Consider the following 14,862-nt stretch of genomic DNA (forward strand, 5'->3'; position numbering starts at 1 on the left):
CTCTAATCAAACTACAACTCGCAGTATTTTGGAGTAGAGACTAGGATACAATGGGCAAGGGCTCAAGACAAAATTCTGACTTAGTGTCAAGCATTTTATTTTTTAACAATTTTTAATTTGATTAATTCTGCTTGTCTATTTTATATGGTGAAAGAAGCACTCTAATTGTAATTTAAAAATTGGTGTGTGTGTGTGTGTGTGTGAGGTTGACTGTTGTTTGTTAAGAAAAATATTTTGCAGATGGCGTTTTTATTTAAGATGAATTGAAATCTGAAAAACTTAAATGTTGACAAATTATACGATTTGTTAGACCAATCCGTTTATCTCAAGGGACGTCACACTACATCAGCAGCACTGTTGTTTGTATAGTGTCCAGTCACTCTGGTGTTCAGAGTGCCTTCGATCTGCTGTGCCATGGGTTGTGACAATAGTCGACAGAGAAATCCGGATTTAAATTTCTGTTCCATAACAAAAGACCCAGATCTTTGCAATAAGTGGCGAGCTTCAGTCACCTGGGATCACTGGACACCACCAGTGAATTTGAGATGAACATTTCATATCAGATAAGTTATGCTGGCCGGCCTTGGCTGGCTCACTAGAAAATCACTACGGCCTGCTTACTTGGCATTGGCTAGGATATTACTGTTAGATTCAATTTTGTTAATCCTCCATGGCAATTTAAGAAAAAAAATATTATATAAATACTATTAACCAAGTCATATCATGACACAGCAGAAATGATAAGCACATCACAGAAAACTGTGGACATCTGGAGATGCTGTCACCTGGAGATGTTGTTCTTGATAGGGGCTTCAATATCAGAGATACTAGGCTTGTACAGTGAAAACCTAAACATAAGGGCAAACAGCAACTGCATCCAGTAGTAACACAAGTAACAAGGGCACTTTCTCTGGGTCTATTAGTCATCCTATAAGTTTATTACCTGTTTTAACTAAAATAATGGAACAAATTGTAAGTGAACAAATTCAATGCAATTTGTCTGTGAATAATTTGACCACTGATTTTCAACACGCATACAACAGCTACTGCTTTGACGCAAATGACTGAAGAGATGAGACTGAAGAGCAAAGAATAGTGGGAGCTGTACTGCTTGACTTTACAGCAGCCTTTGATATTATTGATCATGACTTGTTGACAAAATTACAGTGTTATGGTTTTGTTCAATCTGCATTATTATGGCTATCTGATTAATCAGAAACAAACAATTTTAATGGAAGCTATTCAGAGGTTACAACTGTAAAGTATGGAGTGCCTCAAGGAGGCTGCCTTGGGCCACTGCTGTACACTGTTTTCAGTAATGATTTACCACTTGTTTTGAATAAGGCCAATATATCTATGTATGTGGATGATTCAACAATATACATGTCTGCATTTACAGCCAGTGAGTTAACTACATGTTTAAGTATTGAACCGCAATCAGTGGTTGAATGGATAAGGAGCAATTAATTGGTTTTGAATGTTTCTAAGACAAATAGCATTGAATTTGGTACAAATCACTCTCTTAGCATGAAGCCATGTCTGAATCTTTACATAAATAATGTGTCGATTGAACAAGTCCAAGAAACCAAGCTCCTAGGAATTATCTTAGATAGTAAATTATCGTGGGTAAAGCACATAGATAAGGTAGTATGGGAAACAGCCTGACGGTTAATAAAAGATGTTCAAAGTTTGTGACACAAAATTCAGTTAGACAGGTAATTCAAGCCTTGGTGTTGTCCCAACTTGACTATTGCCCAGCAGTATGGTCTAGTGCTACAATGGGTAATATAAAGAAGTTGCAACTTGTACAAAACAGAGCAGCGCGTATTGAGCTTCGATGCAAATACAGAACGATTGTTGTTGCAATGCACAAATATCTCTCCTGGTTATATGTTGAAAACAGATTACTTTATTCATTACTTGTATTTATAAGAAATATCTCTGTTACTAAGATTCCATTTAGTTTATACAAGAACTTATCGTTCAGCTTAGATAGACACACTTATTCTACCAGACATGCTATAGGAGGGAATTTTACATTACAGAAGGCAAGAACAAATTCAGTCCAACGAATGGTTATGTTTAGAGCTATGACTGGATGGAATTTGCTCCCTAGACATATCACACAAGAACGTAGTCAAATTTGTTTTGAACATTTTTTAAAAGAACATCTCTTGAATAGAAATTCTGAACAGACATAAGGTAAGCCCTAATGGAATGTGATTTGAATATATCTGTAGGGATCTAAATGTCGACAATCCAGTGGCACCACAAAGTATTTGCAGTCTGAAGTTCATTAACTGAGCTTTGAGCAAAATATAAATTTTCAGTTGTGTTGTCCTTTCTTTCTCTTTTTTTTACATCTACCCCACTAACAGAGCTTTTTCCCTAAGAGAAATTGAATATCAATGCTCATCATCATCTTGAAATGAAATTACAGTAACTTATTCACTTTAATAATAACACAAAGGAGAGTTGCTTTGACTTTTCATAATGCAGATTTATTCATCAGGGCAGTGCAGGGCATATGTTGATTGACATGAAAAACATCACTTCATCTCAAGTGAGTCATGGAGTCATGAGACTACTAGTATGGTAGTTAGTCAATTTGTTACTGGCATTGCAGAGCAAGAAGCTTTAGCAGTAAGAGCCAATTGTGTTTTTCCAAAAGCGTAGCATCAGAGTGGCCCCTTCAGATGAACCCTGAAAGATTTAGCGTCCCAAAGGGCCATTCCTGGTGGAGAAGGAAGAGAATAACACTCAGATTTTATTTGACAAGATAAAATTGATGTATTACTTAGAAGACTACTAGTCACTGTCATCATAATGTTACAGTGCTTGAGTTTTGGAAAAACCGTACTGGTTGCCTCCTTGCTGGTTCATGTTGAAGTTTTGGGGTCCTCCGTACGAGCCCACGAAGCCATACCTGGTGCAGGAGGAAGGAAGGGAATCACATATGACAAAATGTATATATTACTTTGACGACTACTAGTCACTGTAGTGATAATGTGGCAATTGTTTAGTTTGAGAAGAACCGTACTGGCTGCCTCCCTGCTGGTTCAGATCGAAGTTCCCTTGACATTCCCCAAGATCAACCATGCTGACAACCAGCATCAACACAGCGAAGGCCACAGCAGACTTCATCCTGAAAACAAGAACCAAACACATCGGACCCATTTCAACTCAGCTGTTTCTAGTCTTGTGACTATATCAATTTGACAAATATATTTTATGCTTTTTTCATGTATTTTTGTGAACAGTTGTCATCTTATTTCATTCGGTCATCCAACAATGTAATTCAGGGTACAAATCACAATATACATTCAGTGTCCTTACTTAGCATGGATCCCAAGGACATCGTCTTCCTCATATTAGTAAAATAATGATGACATATTTACTTCTTACCTTTCCACAGATTGAGAGTCAACGTTAAAAGGTTGATGTCAAAGACAGCAAAGTGAAGAGTGTCAGTTGAGAGGTACACCCATCTTTATATGGGCAAGGCTGGCTTGGTTTATGGGTGGGTATTAGTCTCCCATGGGTTCATTTTCTCAATGTGTGTGTGTAGTATTCTGCAGGTTGGACATACAGTCCTATTGAATTTCGTAACATAGGCTTATGTGGACAAAAAACATTGATCTAATCTCTACCAGGAGCCCTGAGTCAGTCCACACAGGACTTCCCCTTTTTATCACTTCCTCAACTTCAAGTCTGCAATAGTGAGTGAGGGATTAGCCTCAAGATAATAATAATAAATAATAATAAACTTTATTTATATTGCACCTTTCAAAGCTATTTTTACAAAGAGTAAAAAGATAAGGTAGTATCGATAAAAACACAACTACAGCAATAAGAAGTAAAAAATAGAGCAACTACGAAACAAGGAATGAAAAATAAACACAAATAACAATCATAAAAAAGCCTCTTTACAAAAATGTGTTTTGAGGAGAGACTTAAAAGATGACACTGAATTTGCTAGCCTGAGATTCTCAGGCAGGGCGTTTTAGTTTAGAAGGTAAACTAACGTACTGACGTACTTTTAGAGATGGGGTTAAAAGGTCAGTGATGTAGCTGGGAGCCAGACCACACAGTGCCTCGCAAGTTATGAGCAAAACCTTAAAATCAATTCTAAATCTAGGTAGCCAGTGAAGAGAAGCTAAAATGGGGGTGACACGGTCCTGTCTTTTAGTCTTGGTTAAAAGCATTGCTGCCTCATTTTGCACTAACTGCAGGTAGAAGAGGGACCTTTGGCTTAGGCTGGAATAAAGAGCGTTACAGTAGCCTGGAGATTGGGTTTACTGTCACTGCCATGCTGACATCTTTTGGAGCCAGTGCAGCCAAAGCGAGGCCGCGGGTTGTCCGCAGAGCCGCAGCGCTGCCTACTATTGGTCCATAATCGATAACCTGTCGATCACTGAGCGGGTGACCTGTCAATCGCTAAGAAAAGAACCCTGTTGTAGATCCTTTATATCCCGATAATGACACAATTATTTAGAAAATCGCCTTAAGGACACACATTAGAAGAAGTGAAATTAGTTACTGAGACCATAACCTCATGTCGAAATAATTTATTGACTTTATATTTTTAGGGAGAAGTTGGGTTGGGCTTGGAGTCTTTTTGGAGCCAGCCCCTTGCGGACCTCCAATATGGCTACCTGAGGGTGTGTTACATCAACGAATAGAAAGCCTTCAACCAAGTCTGCTAGCTAATTAGCTCATATTATCTATATAGCATAGTTTCCTAAGAATCTTGCTAGGATTCTGATCTTGACGGTTGAAGTGCCATTAAAATGCTGCCAAGCTTTTTGGACACAAATAACAAAACGTTTCTCTGAAACACTAGGTTTAGAGATCGACTGCTCCCCAGAATGTATGCTCTTGAATGATGATTCCGGGCAGAATTTTAACCATACTCAAAGACAGCTGTGGCTATCAGCATGCACTGTTGCTAAAAAAATGTTGGCCGTTAGGTGGCAACCACCGCACACTCTTTCTATTCATCAGTGGAATCACTCTTTAATAGAGATTTTATCTATGGAGCTTTCTGTTGCAAGGATGAATGGGGCAGGCCAGGTTATGCTCAAGGCTAGGAAGCTATAACCACGATATAAATTTTTATTTTTATTTTTTGTTTCCTTATTTATTTTGCAACGTACTGGTGTGGAATTTAGAGAAAGACCCATGGGGATGGGGTAGGTCAGGGTTCAGGAGCGCCCAAAGGTGCAGGTGTATGCTTTCTGTTACTTGTCTGTATCTTGTACTGTCTTAGTTATAACTGCATGGCTTTAGTGCGACTAAAACGTTAAGTTATGAATTTATTACGGAAAAAAAAAAAAAAAAAAAAAAGTATATATTTTATTTGTTTTTTTTATTTTTCTATTTCCTGTTTTATTTACTTACCTGTCTATCAATGCCCTGGTATACCTATATGTTATGTTATTGACAGAGATCACTTGTTGATCTACACCTGCAAACCTTGTGGAAAGTAAAATGAAAAAAAAAATAAATAAATTGGTCAAAATGCTGCCAAGCTATAGTCGATCTCTGCACACAACTTAAAAAATGAATGTTTTGCAAAGCACTTACTAACCCTTTACTAAGGATTGCAAACATCTGTTGTAACTGATAGCATCCCACATAATGGTTATTTATGTGCAACAAATATGTTTATGTTTACAGCCGTGGCCGGAGGCATTATGTTTTCGGGTCGTCTGTCCATCCGTCCGTCCGTCCGTCCGTCCGTTCCATTCTCGTGAACACGATATCTCAGGAACACCTTGAGGGAATTACTCCAAATTTCGCACAAACGTCCACTTGGACTCAAGGATGAACTGATTAGAATTTGGTGGTCAAAGGTGAAAGGTCAAGGTCACTGTGACCTCACAAAAGACATTTTTGGCCATAACTCAAGAATTCATACGCTAATTATGACAAAATTTCACACAAATGTCTAATAGGATAAAATGATGAAGTGATGACATTTTATATCCAAAAGTTCAACTTCACTGTGACATAATAATGTTTTGCTTGTGCTGTGACTTACTTTTGCAGACACCAAAATGCTTTAAGTTCACCTAATAATCACATTAATTATATATGTTCAATAAATAAAGACTGTCCTTGCAATGATAAAACAAAGTTTATTGGTGGAGGCATACAACCGCGAGGCGGTTATTTCTAGTTTTAATTAATTCTGAAAAAGTGTTTAACCTGGATAACAAATGAAATGAAATCCAAATAAATTTGGTAACAAATTGTTAATTACGACAATCAAAACTATTGATTTCAGTTATAATGCAACATGTAAACCATTAATTGAAATGTTAATGTAGTAACTCATAATTAAATATTAAATATTTCCATTATGTAATTTGCAATTAATTAGTAAGCATTGTAGGAAAACATGAACCATACATTTTATAAATTAGTATTTTATCAAGATACTATATTCCAGCACATGAAAGTTTATATATGATATAAACAGTGTTGGAACAATATGAGTTTCAGTAAGGATAACTCTCCAGTATTGCGCTTTGAGACAGTACATAGTCTTTATACTCCTTTCATTCTGATCTTGAAATATTGAAAGCAACAGAGAATGGAATTAATGCTGAGCAGCTAAGAGTGGCTGCAATTTACATTCATGTTTTACACTTTAGGCAGTTAGATGATGCTCTTATGCGGTGACTTGCAATGAGTGCAACAGTAGAATAGGCTTATTCAACAGTGAAAGAAGCTTAAATTCCTACAGTATAACACCAGCATTGCTTGCAAGTAATAGTAAGGAGTTAAAATCATAGCGCCCTGACAATAAATGTAGCAATGCTATTGATCCTGTGTTCCAGGATAGTTCCTAGAATAGTACAATAAACAAATGACAGAAACATGACAGAAAAGTCTCACATGTTGGCATTTAACAACTGTATGACTTAAAAGTGTGTTTGATTGTAGGCCATGAGTTCTCAGACCGTGACCAGTATGAGTTCTCAGCCTGCAACCATCACTGTGACTATGTGACTTTATTGATGATGCACAATATTTGTTGTTTGCCAGATATGCACAGGAAATGTATCAGCTTTCTTTGCAATATGTTGTGAAACCCATATCAATGAGGCATTTTAGATAACAAGGTTGTGAAACGGTTAACATCTTCAACACTGCGTGTTGTGAAAGCATTTCATGTCAGTTTGTTTGGAAGCTTTGAAATGCATAAACCTGAACCTATTTCAATAAAATGCTAATTGAGGACAGACAAAGTGTGTGCAATGGAAACTAAAAAATAATTCAGGTCTGGAGGCAAGGCTTTTACCATGGGTCAGTTTATATGGGAGTGGTGATTGGGAACATGTTCTAATGGGGCTGTTATGCTCAGAACCCGGACTTCTTGCTGACTGTCGCTGAACCAAAACAAGATCTTAAGATGTTATCAAGGTGGACACAGTAGTGACATATACCCTTGTTATATAAACCCCAAACAGTCTATGTACAGCCTAAGCTGCCCTTAAAGGAATAGTTCACCCAAAAATGAAAATTCTGTCATCATCTACTCACCCTCATGTCAGTTGAAGGTTGACAGTTGAGGTTGCCAGCACAACTTGGTAGCAGCCTTCTCCAAAACAACTGAAGTCAAGGGGAAGCAGTTCTTTAGTGTTCCAAAACAAAAACAGCCAAACAATCACACTGTGAATAGAAAGACCTATACACCATTATTTGTTGCAAATCAATCAGCCGTAGTTAAGATTTGCACTAAATGATGGTGTAAATATACTGTAGGTCTTTTTGGAACTCTGAAGAACTGGTCCCCACTGACTTCAGTTGTTTTGGAGAAGGTTGCTATGGAGTTGTGCTGGCAACCTCCCTGTGTGTTATATGGACTAACAAATTTCATTATCTTAAATTATCTTATCTAATTAGAGGCATCAAGGCTTACCAGAATAGAACTGATTCCCCTCTTTTTAATCTCTATAAGTTATCCTAACATTATCTTTAATACCTTTGCTTTGCTCAGTTAGCATGCTGTCTAGTAAGCTAACTAATGCCAAAAATCAGCTGTTTGTTCAGGTTAACTGAACTGACTCTAATCAAACTACAACTCGCAGTATTTTGGAGTAGAGACTAGGATACAATGGGCAAAGGCTCAAGACAAAATTCTGACTTAGTGTCAAGCATTTTATTTTTTAACAATTTTTAATTTGATTAATTCTGCTTGTCTATTTTATATGGTGAAAGAAGCACTCTAATTGTAATTTAAAAATTGGTGTGTGTGTGTGTGTGAGGTTAACTGTTGTTTGTTAAGAAAAATATTTTGCAGATGGCGTTTTTATTTAAGATGAATTGAAATCTGAAAAACTTAAATGTTGACAAATCATACGATTTGTTAGACCAATCCGTTTATCTCAAGGGACGTCACACTACATCAGCAGCGCTGTTGTTTGTATAGTGTCCAGTCACTCTGGTGTTCAGAGTGCCTTCGATCTGCTGTGCCATGGGTTGTGACAATAGTCGACAGAGAAATACGGATTTAAATTTCTATTCCATAACAAAAGACCCAGATCGTCGCAATAAGTGGCGAGCTTCGGTCACCTGGGATCACTGGACACCACCAGTGAATTTGAAATGAACATTTCATATCAGATAAGTTATGCTGGCCGGCCTTGGCTGGCTCACTAGAAAATCACTACGGCCTGCTTACTTGGCATTGGCTAGGATATTACTGTTAGACTCAATTTTGTTAATCCTCCATGGCAATTTAAGAAAAAAAATATTATATAAATACTATTAAACAAGTCATATCATGACACAGCAGAAATGATAAGCACATCACAGAAAACTGTGGACATCTGGAGATGCTGTCACCTGGAGATGTTGTTCTTGATAGGGGCTTCAATATCAGAGATACTAGGCTTGTACAGTGAAAACCTAAACATAAGGGCAAACAGCAACTGCATCCAGTAGTAACACAAGTAACAAGGGCACTTTCTCTGGGTCTATTAGTCATCCTATAAGTTTATTACCTGTTTTAACTAAAATAATGGAACAAATTGTAAGTGAACAAATTCAATGCAATTTTTCTATGAATAATTTGACCACTGATTTTCAACACGCATACAACAGCTACTGCTTTGACGCAAATGACTGATGATTAAATGAGAGAGACTGAAGAGCAAAGAATAGTGGGAGCTGTACTGCTTGACTTTACAGCAGCCTTTGATATTATTGATCATGACTTATTGACAAAATTACAGTGTTATGGTTTTGTTCAATCTGCATTATTATGGATAAAGGGCTATCTAATTAATCAGAAACAAACAATTTTAATGGAAGCTATTCAGAGGTTACAACTGTAAAGTATGGAGTGCCTCAAGGAGGCTGCCTTGGGCCACTGCTGTACACTGTTTTCAGTAATGATTTACCACTTGTTTTAAATAAGGCCAATATATCTATGTATGTGGATGATTCAACAATATACATGTCTGCATTTACAGCCAGTGAGTTAACTACATGTTTAAGTATTGAACCGCAATCAGTGGTTGAATGGATAAGGAGCAATTAATTGGTTTTGAATGTTTCTAAGACAAATAGCATTGAATTTGGTACAAATCACTCTCTCAGCATGAAGCCATGTCTGAATCTTTACATAAATAATGTGTCGATTGACCAAGTCCAAGAAACCAAGCTCCTAGGAATTATCTTAGATAGTAAATTATCGTGGGTAAAGCACATAGATAAGGTAGTATGGGAAACAGCCTGACGGTTAATAAAAGATGTTCAAAGTTTGTGACACAAAATTCAGTTAGACAGGTAATTCAAGCCTTGGTGTTGTCCCAACTTGACTATTGCCCGGCAGTATGGTCTAGTGCTACAATGCGTAATATAAAGAAGTTGCAACTTGTACAAAACAGAGCAGCGCGTATTGAGCTTCGTTGCAAATACAGAACGATTGTTGTTGCAATGCATAAATATCTCTCCTGGTTATATGTTGAAAACAGATTACTTTATTCATTACTTGTATTTATAAGAAATATCTCTGTTACTAAGATTCCATTTAGTTTATACAAGAACTTATCGTTCAGCTTAGATAGACACACTTATTCTACCAGACATGCTATAGGAGGGAATTTTACATTACAGAAGGCAAGAACAAATTCAGTCCAACGAATGGTTATGTTTAGAGCTATGACTGGATGGAATTTGCTCCCTAGACATATCACACAAGTACGTAGCCAAATTTGTTTTGAACATTTTTTAAAAGAACCTCTCTTGAATAGAAATTCTGAACAGACATAAGGTAAGCCCTAATGGAATGTGATTTGAATATATCTGTAGGGATCTAAATGTCGACAATCCAGTGGCACCACAAAGTATTTGCAGTCTGAAGTTCATTAACTGAGCTTTGAGCAAAATATAAATTTTCAGTTGTGTTGTCCTTTCTTTCTCTTTTTTTTACATCTACCCCACTAACAGAGCTTTTCCCCTAAGAGAAATTGAATATCAATGCTCATCATCATCTTGAAATGAAATTACAGTAACTTATTCACTTTAATAATAACACAAAGGAGAGTTGCTTTGACTTTTCATAATGCAGATTTATTCATCAGGGCAGTGCAGGGTATATGTTGATTGACATGAAAAACATCACTTCATCTCAAGTGAGTCATGGAGTCATGAGACTTCTAGTATGGTAGTTAGTCAATTTGTTACTCGCATTGCAGAGCAAGAAGCTTTAGCAGTAAGAGCCAATTCTGTTTTTCCAAAAGCGTAGCATCAGAGTGGCCCCTTCAGATGAACCCTGAAAGATTTAGCGTCCCAAAGGGCCATTCCTGGTGGAGAAGGAAGAGAATAACACTCAGATTTTATTTGACAAGATAAAATTGATGTATTACTTAAAAGACTACTAGTCACTGTCATCATAATGTGACAGTGGTTGAGTTTTGGAAAAACCGTACTGGTTGCCTCCTTGCTGGTTCATGTTGAAGTTTTGGGGTCCTCCGTACGAGCGCACTAAGCCATACCTGGTGCAGGAGGAAGGAAGGGAATCACATATGACAAAATGTATATATTACTTTAAAGGCTACTAGTCACTGTAGTCATAATGTGACAGTGGTTGAGTTTTGGAAAAACCGTACTGGCTGCCTCCCTTCTGGTTCATGTTGAAGTTTCTTCCTTTCGAGCCCGTGCCGCCATTCCTGGTGCAGGAGGAAGGAAGGGAATCACGTATGACAAAATGTATATATTACTTTGACGACTACTAGTCACTGTAGTCATAATGTGGCAGTTGTTTAGTTTGGGAAGAAACGTACTGGTTTCCTCCTTGCTGGGTCTGGTTGTAGACTTGGTCTCCATTTCCGCCATTACTGGTGGAGGAGGAAGGGAATTAGATTTGATTTGATTTGGCATGACAAAATGTATATATTAATTTGAAGAGTACTAGTCAGTGTAGTCATAATATGACAGTTGTTGAGTTTGGAAAGAACCGTACCGGATGCCTCCTTGCTGGTTCATGTTGAAGTTTCGGGCTGTTTCGTACGAGAACACGGAGCTATGCCTGGTGCAGGAGGAAGGAAGGGAATCACATATGACAAAATTTATATATTAATTTGAAGAGTACTAGTCAGTGTAGTCATAATATGACAGTTGTTGAGTTTGGAAAGAACCGTACTGGTTGCCTCCTCGCTGGTTAATGTTGATGTTTCGGGGTCCTCTGTACGAGATCACGGAGTCATTCCTGGTGCAGGAGGACGGAAGGGAATCACATATGACAAAATTTATATATTACTTTGAAGAGTACTAGTCACTGTAGTTATAATCTTGACCGTTTTTGAGTTTGGGAAAAACCGTACTGGTTTCCTCCTTGCTGGGTCTGGTTGTGGACTTGGTCTCCATTTCCGCCATTACTGGTGGAGGAGGAAGGGAATTAGATTTGATTTGATTTGGCATGACAAAATGTATATATTAATTTGAAGAGTACTAGTCACTGTAGTCATAATATGACAGTTGTTGAGTTTGGAAAGAACCATACTAGATGCCTCCGTGCTGGTTCATGTTGAAGTTTCGGGGTCCTCTGTACGAGATCATGGAGCCATTCCTGGTGCAGGAGGACGGAAGGGAATCACATATGACAAAATGTATATATTACTTTGAAGAGTACTAGTCACTGTAGTTATAATCTTGACCGTTTTTGAGTTTGGGAAAAACCGTACTGGTTTCCTCCTTGCTGGTTCTGGCCATAGAATTGGGCTCCATTTCCGCCATTACTGGTGGAGGAGGAAGGGAATTAGATTTGATTTGATTTGGCATGACAAAATGTATATATTAATTTGAAGAGTACTAGTCAGTGTAGTCATAATATGACAGTTGTTGAGTTTGGAAAGAACCGTACTGGATGCCTCCTTGCTGGTTCATGTTGAAGTTTCGGGCTCTTTCGTACGAGATCACGGAGCTATGCCTGGTGCAGGAGGAAGGAAGGGAATCACATATGACAAAATGTATATATTAATTTGAAGAGTACTAGTCAGTGTAGTCATAATATGACAGTTGTTGAGTTTGGAAAGAACCGTACTGGTTGCCTCCTCGCTGGTTAATTTTGAAGTTTCGGGGTCCTCTGTACGAGATCACGGAGCCATTCCTGGTGCAGGAGGAAGGAAGGGAATCACATATGACAAAATTGATATATTACTTTGAAGAGTACTAGTCACTGTAGTTATAATTCGAAGGAGGAGGGGAATCAGATTCAGTTTGTATTTGGCATGTCTAATTTGAAGACAACTTGTCACTGTAGTCATAATGTGACAGTTGTTCATTTTTGGAAGAAGCTTACTGGCTGACTCCTTGCTGCTCCTGTTTGTAGATGCGGGCTCTTTTTCTGCCATACCTGGTGGAGGAGGAATGGAATCATATTCAGAGTTTATTTGCAATGACAATAAAAGTATTACTTTGAAGAGTACTAGTCAGTGTAGTCATAAACTGACAGTTGTTGAGTTTGGGAAGAAACATACTGGGTAACTCCTTGCTGATTCTGTATGTAGAGTTGGGCTCCATTTCCGCCAGTCCTGGTGGAGGAGAAAGGGAATTAGATTTTATTTTATTTGGCAAGACAAAATGTATATATTAATTTGAAGAGTACTAGTCACTGTAGTCATAATATGACAGTTGTTGAGTTTGGGAAGAACCGTACTGGCTGCCTCTTTGCTGGCTCTGTTTGCAGAGTTTGGTTCCACTGCCGCCATCCCTGGTGGAGGAGGAATGTAATCAGATTTGCATATTTTTATTTGGCATGAAAACATTTATATAGTAATTATAAGTTTACCTTATTTTGCAAATGTTGTGGATGCATGTGCAACCTAAATTTAACATAAGAGATAAAAATATGTATGATCACATCACAGCAAACCAGTATCATAACATTGTTATGGTTTCTTCATTTTGTAATCTTAAATATATCTTTGAAATATTGGATATATTAAACGCTCTTTGTATTTAGCATGTCTTGTTAAAGAGTGTGTCTAACATGAAATGCAGTGCTTTATAACAAAAACAGCCTGCTATGAGGACTAAATTAAACCTAGCCTAGTAGATGAATAAATGCAAGTAAAGACAAGTTATTGCATGATGTACACGCCTTACTTTATGTAATCCACTTATTTTAGTTTTCCAAACTGATCACTAAACCAAATACTCTTCATTAACAAAATTTTCAAAAATGTGTTTTATGGTAATCTTTCATTTTAAGACACACCTGTAAGGCTAATTATAGTACAGTAAATGTATGTACGAATATACAGTCACGCATGTTCAAAAAACGAAAGGTAATGCATTTACCACATTCTCCAGGATCAACTATGAGTACGACCAGCATCAACACAGCAAAGCCCACGGCACACTTCATCCTGAAAACAACAACCAAACACATCGGACACATTTTACCTGGGCTGTTTGTAGTCTCAGAAAAATTTTACTACATCAGTGTTACAAATAATCCATTAATCTAACTTAAATGAATAAAGGTTTGTGCTTTTTGTTTATGGATTTTTGTGAACAGTTGTTATTCTACTTCCAAAGGACATTGTCTCGCTCATATTAATGAGAAAGAGGTAGAATCCGCACACACATTTTAATGGCAAGGCAACATTTCGTTCTCACGGAGATCCTCATCAGGCACGAGTAACACAACACACACAATTGTGCTTGTGTTACTCTGGATGAAATTAAAATTAATTCTTGTGAGCTATCCATACCTCTTTCTCTCTGTTAAAAAAGTTTTTGATCCAGCACCTGTGAAATGATGTCTAGTGAAATGATGATGAAATATTTACTTCTTACCTTTCCACAGATTTAGAGTTAAAAGGCTTTTGTCAGCTAAGTGAAGAGTTTCAGATGTAGAGGTGATGTGAATTTCTGCATCTGACATTTGAGATGTACACCCATCTTTATATGGGCAAGGCTGGCTTGGTTTATGGGTGGGTATTAGTCTCCTTTGTGTTCATTTTTTCAATGTGTGTATTTTGCAAGTTGGACATATAGTCTCATTGTATTTTGTAATGTAGGGTTATCACACTCACTTCCTCAAGTTCAAGTCTTCAAGTAGTGAGTGAGGGATTAGCCTGAAGATACAACTTTAACTCAATATAATAATAATAATAATAATTATGATAATAACTTTATTTGTATAGCACTTTTCATACAGACTATGCAGCTCAAAGTGCTTTGACAGTTCAGCACACATCACAAAAATGAATAGTTTGGCACAACCATATCACAACCATATCACAATAATGAGTAATGAGTAAAAGCAATATAATGAGTAAAAACAATAAAATAAGTAAAAACAATAAAAACAATAGAAAAAAATATATAAAAATAAAA

The 14,862-nt window shown here is 37.2% G+C and overlaps 1 protein-coding gene and 1 long non-coding RNA gene across 3 annotated transcripts; both read right to left on the minus strand.

Moving 5' to 3' along the window:
- Nucleotides 1-2,479: 2,479 nt before the first annotated feature.
- LOC139660045 (uncharacterized) lies at nucleotides 2,480-3,561 on the minus strand. Its single transcript, XR_011696545.1, has 4 exons — nucleotides 3,406-3,561; nucleotides 3,041-3,145; nucleotides 2,861-2,926; nucleotides 2,480-2,734 (listed from the first exon to the last, which is right to left on the minus strand). It is a non-coding gene; the product is annotated as an uncharacterized lncRNA (long non-coding RNA).
- Nucleotides 3,562-10,565: 7,004 nt separating this feature from the next.
- On the minus strand, nucleotides 10,566-14,395 carry LOC139660039 (protein no-on-transient A-like). 2 transcript variants are annotated; one of them, XM_071538081.1, is made up of 17 exons: nucleotides 14,320-14,395; nucleotides 13,819-13,886; nucleotides 13,307-13,340; nucleotides 13,175-13,228; nucleotides 12,996-13,049; nucleotides 12,818-12,871; nucleotides 12,560-12,625; nucleotides 12,380-12,445; nucleotides 12,201-12,254; nucleotides 12,020-12,085; nucleotides 11,841-11,894; nucleotides 11,660-11,725; nucleotides 11,480-11,545; nucleotides 11,301-11,354; nucleotides 11,127-11,186; nucleotides 10,947-11,012; nucleotides 10,566-10,820 (listed from the first exon to the last, which is right to left on the minus strand). In XM_071538081.1, exons 2-17 carry the CDS (start codon nucleotides 13,883-13,885, stop codon nucleotides 10,799-10,801), a joined length of 903 nt encoding a protein of 300 aa, XP_071394182.1. In that variant the 5' UTR covers nucleotide 13,886; nucleotides 14,320-14,395; the 3' UTR covers nucleotides 10,566-10,798. The 2 variants fall into 2 exon arrangements, with proteins under 2 accessions (XP_071394182.1, XP_071394183.1); XM_071538082.1 differs by lacking the exons at nucleotides 12,020-12,085; nucleotides 12,201-12,254.
- Between the last annotated feature and the right edge of the window lie 467 nt (nucleotides 14,396-14,862).

The sequence above is a fragment of the Centroberyx affinis genome, unplaced genomic scaffold, assembly GCF_046629955.1.
Source record: "Centroberyx affinis isolate AG114_WGS23_722 - 3 ecotype Tasmania unplaced genomic scaffold, CSIRO-AGI_Caff_v1 ptg003204l_1, whole genome shotgun sequence".
Classification (NCBI taxonomy): Eukaryota; Metazoa; Chordata; class Actinopteri; order Beryciformes; family Berycidae; genus Centroberyx; species Centroberyx affinis.

Excerpts from the sequence above, each read along its gene's own strand:
- LOC139660039 (XM_071538081.1), bottom strand. The coding sequence starts at position 13,885 with ATGAAGTGTGCCGTGGGCTTTGCTGTGTTGATGCTGGTCGTACTCATA. Across the intron at positions 12,086-12,200 it reads AACCAGCAAGGAGGAAACCA|GAATGGCTCCATGATCTCGT; the intron begins GTACGGTTTTTC and ends CTCCTGCACCAG. Across the intron at positions 11,355-11,479 it reads AACCAGCAAGGAGGCATCCG|TAATGGCGGAAATGGAGACC; the intron begins GTACGGTTCTTT and ends CTCCTCCACCAG.